General features: G+C 39.8%; 1 protein-coding gene across 1 annotated transcript; it reads right to left on the bottom strand.

Annotated features, from left to right (window-relative positions):
• Window positions 1-6,447: 6,447 nt before the first annotated feature.
• On the bottom strand, window positions 6,448-8,164 carry LOC103267056 (olfactory receptor 56A4-like). Its single transcript, XM_008064659.1, has 2 exons — window positions 7,916-8,164; window positions 6,448-7,143 (listed from the first exon to the last, which is right to left on the bottom strand). Exons 1-2 carry the CDS (start codon window positions 8,162-8,164, stop codon window positions 6,448-6,450), a joined length of 945 nt encoding a protein of 314 aa, XP_008062850.1.
• Window positions 8,165-8,433: the final 269 nt, after the last annotated feature.

Below are 8,433 nucleotides of genomic sequence, written 5' to 3'. Positions count from 1 at the left end.
GTCTTTCTTGAGTCTTATTCACTCTTTCCATCCATTCCCTAATTCCTATCATATTCTGGGGCTAGTCATTGGTCACTTCCATTGTTTGGGCACTAAGATCTGATTTTTCAGGAGCTTTCTTTTTGTTACACTTGAAATTGCCTGTGGTCTTCCTCTGGTTTTTCCTCATTTGTGACAGATCTCTTGTTTTTCTCTCTAGTTCTGTTATTCAGTGTCAGTGGGAGACAGTCTCCCTTCTAATGTTACTCAGTCCTCTATTTTTCCATGATATGTGCTCTGGGTTTGTTCTATTTTGAAATAGGATGGTGGATAGGAAGCATTGCTGTCTTTTGCAGTTTTTGAAAGTCGAATAAAGTAGGGAATGGGGTGCTAGAATTCAGAAACCTCTTGCAAATTACAATGTTCGTTGATTGTTGTATGTGTTCCCTGAGACCCACTCCCCACCACCATTCTATATAATGATGCAAAGCAGAAGCCAATGGAAAAAACAATTGAACACACACAGACAGACATATGCACACTACCCAAAACAAACTGAAATAACAACAAAGTGAAGCAAAACAAAAAAACAAAAACTAAGAAAACTGAACACACACACACACACACACACACACACACACACACATATACATACATGCCTGGCACAAAGTGAATGGAGAAAAAAACAGAAAGACCAAAGAGAAAAAAAAGGAATTAAAATTGAACCTTCACACATATATTGACACACACTTGAAACTACAAAAAATGAAAATTAAAAAACAGAAGAACAAAGAACAAAAGCAAACCAACAACAGTGACAAGATTGAAAGATAAACACTCAGTTGTTCACATACACACACAAACAGAAAAGAACAAATAAAGGAAGAAACAGAAAAAGAAAAAAATTTGAGGGAATGTAGATCAGACTCTCACATGCACAAAGGAAAAATATTTTTTAAATAGATGAACTAACAAACACATAGACAAAAATTTTTTTAAATTAATTTTTGTGTATAAAACTGCCTTCTTGTGGCAGGCTCTGTAATTTTTCCTCTAATCTGCTCTCTCCTGCTGAGTCACCTCTTTCACTCTCTCCTCGGTGTCCAGAGCAGGGAAGGAGGTGGGGCAGTGGAGGTGGATGGGATTGCAGTCCTCCCCTCCCATTCTCTATGATCAGGGAGATCTCTGGTGGGGAGGGGTGGGATGTCGCTTTCCCAGGTATGTACTCATGAGGGATGCCCAGCCAGGCCTGTCCTGGAATGGAGTTCTCCTATTGTGACTGACATCCAGGCTCCACCTGGGTTTGTCCCTCTTAGTCATGGCCCAGCTGTGGGTCTGACGTTTAGAGGATTGCTGGGGATGAGGGATTTGGGTCAGCCCCAGACTCACCACTGATCTCTTTGGAGTCCTTCCTCGTTCTTTTCTGGTCATACCCTTTGTCCCAGTGCTAAATCAGGGTAGGGGGTGGGGTGCCTGGGACTCAGCACTCATCAGGTCCCTCTGAAGTTGGTGCTTTCAGGATATTCCCTCTGGGTCAGGATCAATACCTGAGTAGTTGATCTGCCAGTCACAGAGATTGGGTCTGTTGCTCCATGGTGAGCAAGTTGGAGCACTTTCCTGCCCCACCTTCAAGATGGTTGCGGGTTGCCTCACTTGTCCACTCTGGTGGGACTGTGCCTCTAGACTCCCTCCATAGCCCCTGCTGCTAGTGCCTGGCCAAGCACTGAAGTGGTGAGGCAAAGTCTGGAGCCAGCACTCTCACCTACTGCAGTGGTGTGGCAAAGCCTGGGACAGTAGTCTTGCCCGCCGCTTCTTCACAAGAGAACCTTTATCCATTTTTTTTTAAATGGTGCTAGACTTCTGCAACCCGAGAAAAGCCAAGGACCAAACAGAGAAGTTGCAGCACCAGCTGTTGACCTAGGACCCTGGCCACTTTCTCATGAGCCCCCACTTAGTCAGTCTTTCCCAGCTTTTTCTTCCCAGGAAAGATTTTGTTGATTTTTGAAAAATGGCCTTTGCTTTTGCATCACAGGAATCACAGGGTCCAAGCCCAACAGCTGTGGCACCAGCCGCTGCACCAGGAAAACCCTGACTGCTAGCTCCCTAACCCTCACTCAGTCAGTTACTCACATGCCCACTCACTCACCAGAATGTACACAAAATTTTCCATACACTCACTCAATCATGCCAGGGCTCACATAGTCCAACTGGCTCTGCTGTCATCTTCCCACGATCTTAATAATTGGACAAACCAGGGGAAGTCAGCATTAGTGGAAGGCCCAAACTTCACCTGTACGTAGACTACTTATGTTCCTAATCATGACTTGTACCCCACATCTTTAAAATAATAAATAATTGTGCAAAAATTTTCTAGGCAGTTTTGCTTTGGTTTAGGAACTAAGAACTTGAGGGTACAGAAACACATAGAACATAATTGTAATCACTGATAAACTCGTATGGTATCTAGGTAGAATATAAATGATTTGGATGCTAGGACTGTTGAGGGAATGCTTTTTTTCTACATAGGAAGAAGTGAAAGTAAATGAGGTGCACTTAAGCGCAGTAAGTGACTTGAAAAGAGAGACAAAGCCTGAAATGGTGAGTGAGAAGTTCTGCATTCTAGGTATTAAATAAATGAAGTGTGCAACTGGAAACAAATCAGTAACCACTCTTAGTTTTGGAATCCTCATCTGTTACAAGAAGACAGTAAACTAATTGCTTTAGAGGGTATTTCTAGTTCTAAGAGCCTATGCAGCCACTTATTATCTTGCAAGTGCATCATTGATGTTGGGTTTGGAGGGAAGCAGCACTCACCTACCCCCAACTACCCTTCCACCCACCTACCCCCTCCCTCTCTGCCCATCTGCCCCAAGCCCACATCCACATATCTCGCTTGAAACCTTCCAGAACCTGCTGCCAGCTGCCGAGAAGGGCCAGACAGGGACTTTCCAGCCCACGCCAGATGCAACGCTTCCAGCCCACATGGATGCAACCCTTTGTCTCCCCGTTTCACTGCTGCCCCTGACACCCTCCCGAATACACCACCCTTAAAAACCCAAGCCGCCCCTCCTTGGGCACGACTCCTCTGGCCCATCTTCCTGGACCATGGGACCTTGCCCAGGAGTTTCTCCCCCAATAAACGTTTGGTTTATACCAGCCCTTTGTCCTGTGCTTCTTTTGGTATCTCCAAACGTTACAATTGACACTACTGAGACTCTCCACACTTCTTTTCAAGCATAGGAGTGGACACTTTCCACATGCTCTCAATAGCGACTGACACTGAATGGGAAAAGTGAATATTGTAAAGGGGAAAAAATCCAGATAGTACAATTTTTTATGTTGTTCACAGATCGAAATCCAAGTTTTCCTGAAAGGCTACTTATATACCCAGAACAAGCTGATGATCTTTATTGGTAATAGGACTTCATATATATTTTCTTCTGGGTGCAATAGTTTTATAATCTCTCAATAAACAAAGCAAAGCATTTCCCTCTGAAAAGCTATCTGAGTCTTCATCTTGTCTTTAGGACTGACACATTACCATGATTACTGATGGGAGAAATATTGATTCCATTCAGAGAAAGTCCCACTAAACCCCAAATCACACATTCTTGTCTTCTGACTCCAAAATAAAAATGCCTTTAAGTTCACAATAAGAACAACTCAAAATCTGGGTCAATTAGCTTGAGATGAAATGATATATTACTGATATATTTGAGATACAAGCTGCCATGCTTTGTCAATTTCTTTAATCCACCCCTAGCAATCAAAAGAAATAGTTCTGAACTTTTATCTGTGGCCTTTGGTTTCATAGCTGTTGAACTCCTGATTAGTATCTACTTGAAAATGAAAATGGATTTACATCTCTGTAATAATAATAATTAGTTATAATTACAGCTAAAATTAAGTCTAAATTCTGTTCACATAATATAGTGTTTATTTTATATAGACCAGACCAATATAGCCAACAAAAGCCTCAGTCTTGCAAATATTATATCAGTAGCCCTACTTATATGCAGTTTTACTCTCTGCAATTTCCATCACCCATGGTCAACTGTAATCTGAAAATATTAAATAAAAAAATTCAGAAATAAACTATTTACAAGCTTCAAACTTCTTGCCATTCTTAATAACATGATGAAATATCATGCTGCCCCACTCTGTCCTGCCTGGGAATCATCTCTTTGTCCAACATATCCACACTATATATATTAACCACCCCATAGTCACTTAGTCACCCCTTAGTCATTTAGTAGCCATCTCAGTTGTCAAATCAACCATCATAATATTGCAGAACTTGTCATCAGGTAACCCTTATTTTACTTAATAATTACCCAAAGTGCAAGGGTATTGATGTCATATTGTGACAATTGTTTTATCTTATTATTGTTATTAAACTCTTATTGTGCCTTATTTATAAATTAAACTTTATCATAGGTATATATGATATAGTAGTATATTGGATCATATGTGGTATGTAGGGGAAAAAATAGTATATGTAAGGTTCAGTACTCTCAGTGGTTTCAGGCATCCACTGTAAGTCTTGGAACATATACCCATGGATAAAAAGGGCCTACTATATTTCAGAAGAAAGCCTTAATTGAACATATTTATAACTAAATATCACTGAGAAGGACTTTCAAAATAAAAATAAAATCCATTTCTAAAGTAAATGTAAGCCATCAGTATTATAAAACATCATTAGATCTAAATAATATTTTATTATAAAAATCATAGTTCTAATAGTGACACATCAACTTACCTTAAAACAAGATTTTTCTATAAACTGGCAGAAAGTAACTTAGATTGAGATGGATCACCAGAACTAAAGAATTTATCATAAGATATTTATTTATACTAAAACAGAATTTTGAAGTTGTTTTATATTATTGAAAATTCGGTTGGGCACAGTGGCTCATACCTTACAATAACAGTATTTTGGGAGGCTAAGGTGGGAGGATCATATATTAATGTATAATTTGTAGGCCAAGAGTTTGAAATCAGCCCGGACAACATAGACCTCATCTCTACTAAGAAAAAAAAAATTTAGCCGTAGTGGCACACGCCTGAAGTCCCAGCTACTCAGGAGGCTATTCAGGAGGCTGAAAGATCACCTTAGCCTAGAAGGTCAAGGTTGTGTTGAGCCATGATCATGCCACTGCACTCCAGCCTGAGCAACAGAGTGAGATCCTGACTTCATTAAGAAAAAAAAAAGAGAGAAGAAAAACAAAAATTCCGCATAGCTTTATCTATATATGATTGTTTTAATGTGGGAGGAGAAATTTTAGCTTGCTCAAAAGAATTAAGCCCATGTCATGTGAAAAAAACAATAGAGAAGAACAATAGCTATATTGTTCTACCACTCAAGGTATATCATGTAAATTTGGATTTTCTTCAGTCACTCAAGTTAAAACTCAGGAAAATGAATGAGAAGAGCAAGTTAACTGGAAGAAGAAAGGTTACTCTATTTTTTTTAAATGAACATAATAAAACTTCTTATGGAATGTGGTTTATTTTGTTTGTCTCTGCTTTGCCACACACAGGGAAAACAAAACAAAACAGGAATTTACAGAGTAAACAATGACTTCTTGCACTAAAACAATGACAGAGCAACATATAAAATATTAGAAAGCAGAGGAAAAAATTAAAATAACAGAAAACTCTTTTCATTAATTTTCTGCATGTCAAACAGGCCCAAAGACCTGAAGTGACAGACCTGAAGGTGAGCCATATTTAAATCCTGAGAAATGTTGTTTCTAATTAGTTTTTACTAGTGAATATAAGAAATATTAGCATTAAGATAAGCAATGACTGCTCATGTTAGCAGTTTCATATTTTTGTGTGTTTAAATCTTACCTGAAACAGGTTCTTATAACTTTATACATCAAAATTCCAGACCAAACTAGCTCTTGAATTAATGCCTATTTCCCTATTCCAGTTGCCCTTGCTAAAAGCTTTGGTGTTGTCTTTTAATCTTTTCCAACTTTTATACACTGCATCTGGACTCTGAAAATCTTGTGACCCATAACTTCAATTTTCTCTCACCAGCTTAGTCCAAGCTATTACCACATTTTACCCTGACTGTTGAAAGTTTTCACCAGTTTCCCCTGATCCTATGCTACAGATAGAACATACCCCATGTTCTATTTAAAGTGCTTCCCAACCCCTGCCCTATGAATTAAACATGAGACTTTGTAGAATGTAAAGACTGAGCAGTACATAGAAGATGTTAAATACTTATTCAATAAATGAGTAATTGAAGGATCTTGATGGGATAGTCAGAATGAAGAAGATATTGTATGATTAAGGGTGATTAAGGGTGGGTTCAGCACGAGTAGGGATAAATATTGTGATAGTAGTTCATAAAAGTTTAAGTCCGTAGATGTCTTATTGTGTTGCTTGTGACATTCAGCTGAACCTGTCAAAACACCCAAGCTTCTGTAGCCCATGAGCTTTGAGTTACACCTCTCAGCGCTGGTACTTGAATAGCCTGATAATTCCCTGCTTGATTTCCTGGGTTCGTACTCCATAAACGATGGGGTTGAGGGCTGGTGGGATGAGGTGGTGCAGGACATTGAGAAGAATGGGTACCTCTGAGGGTATGTTCTTTCCTGCCTTGTTTGTGAAGATGAAGACTAGTAGTAAGGTATAGAAGAAAAGTATGAGAATAAGATGGGAACCACAAGTACTCAAAGCCTTGGTGGCTGCACCCCCTGACTTCAGGTGCATAACAGCCCTCAGTATGAAGCAGTAAGATAGCAAGATGAGTACCAGGTCAGAACCTAGTAGGCACCAAACACTCACAAACTGGTAGAGCTTATTTAGGCGAATATCTCCACAGGACAGCTTTGCTACAGAAATGTTGGCACAGATACAGTTCTCTACCACATTGCTGGCACAGTAGTTGAGCCTCGCAGCCAGGACTGGAGTGGGCATTGTGGCTAGTAGATTGCGGAAGACAATGAAGATAGCTGCATTCATGACAAATTGTTCAGTGATGATGGATGGGTATCGCAGTGGATGGCAGATGGCCACATAGCGGTCATAGGCCATGACCAGAAAGGTGGAGGATTCCATGGGAAGGAAGGTATTCATGATGAACATCTGCAGGAAGCAGCCCACAAAGCTGATGGGCTTCATGTTGAACCAGAAGATGAGCAGGACCTGCAAAAATTGTTGTTCTCAAAAACACTGTACATCATTCTCATTCTAGAATACTCAACCCTTCAAAAAACCTTTAGATTATTTCAACCATTCATATCCCCAAATTAGAGCCCCATAATCCCAGGCAGGACAGCATCCTCATTTTGAATACTTTCTATGTGTGTTCCGATTGTCAGAAACTGAGTTATACTCCTACCCTCAATTTAGAGATTAATCTTTTGTTTACAAAATGTTTATTTCTAGCCCTGAGCTCCACAGTTATTAACCTGAACTCCAGCAGGCACGTCTTCCCATTACAAGACTTATGTATCACAGGAATATCAAATGCAGTAAATCCAATGCTTACATTTGGAAACCTCTAAATCCTTCATATACATAAAAAACCTCTTCCCACTGTACTTCCTATCTCAGTATATGACATAAATGTAATTGAATTTGAATAAATTAAATTACTTTTTAGAAATAAAAGTATAGAGTACTTGGGTTTTATAGTTAGAAAACTCAGGGACAAGAAGAATCTTCTTAGAAGTAAAAGTTGAAACCTGGAATATAGCTAACTCAGACATTGAGAGAGGGCCTTTAATGAACACATAAAATGACACAGGCATGAGAGGGGACATACCTGGGAGAGCTGTGATAGACCTGGTATGATGGTGTGGGTGATTCATTAAGCATTTTACTTCAGGATGGGGAATTTACAGCAGCACAGCAAGGTACCATTTAAAGAAAGATGATAACTGAATGCCTAAAGAAAGTCCAGAGAGGGTCTGACCTTAGGAATGACTGTGAGGCAGAGGATGACGTCCAGCACAGAGAGGATGGCTAGCAGGTAGTACATGGGCTCATGCAGAAGTACCTCCTGCCAGATGGTGAGTAATAACACAAAGTTGGCCCCAAGGGCCAAAACCAGGAGAGGAGCCAGGACAATAGATAGCCATTGCTGTGTGTCCTGCATTCCTGGGAAGCAGATCATCAGGAATTCGGTCACCTGGGTTCCTGAGCTGTTGTAGAATGATACCATGACAGTTGGGTGCGGCTAGAGATGGCTGAAAGGAAAGAAGCATGGATTCAGGATTTGACTGTTTCATTAATAACCTTCTAACTGATCTGCCTTCATTCTAGGCACTCAAATGTTCTCACCATTTTATTGACATAATAGTCTGTCTTTAATTTAAATTGGACTATATCACTCCCTGTTAAAAGCAATTTCCTTAGCATTCATAATTTTATGGATAAAGAATAACTCCCTCTACATGAGTATGTTCCAAATCCAGACAGATTCCATCGTCC

This window comes from Carlito syrichta, unplaced genomic scaffold (assembly GCF_000164805.1).
Source record: "Carlito syrichta isolate Samal-C Ts95f unplaced genomic scaffold, Tarsius_syrichta-2.0.1 Scaffold307833, whole genome shotgun sequence".
NCBI classification, from domain to species: domain Eukaryota; kingdom Metazoa; phylum Chordata; class Mammalia; order Primates; family Tarsiidae; genus Carlito; species Carlito syrichta.
The sequence above is the reverse complement of the archived record's forward strand: the minus strand, read 5'-3'. Positions and strand labels throughout refer to the sequence as shown.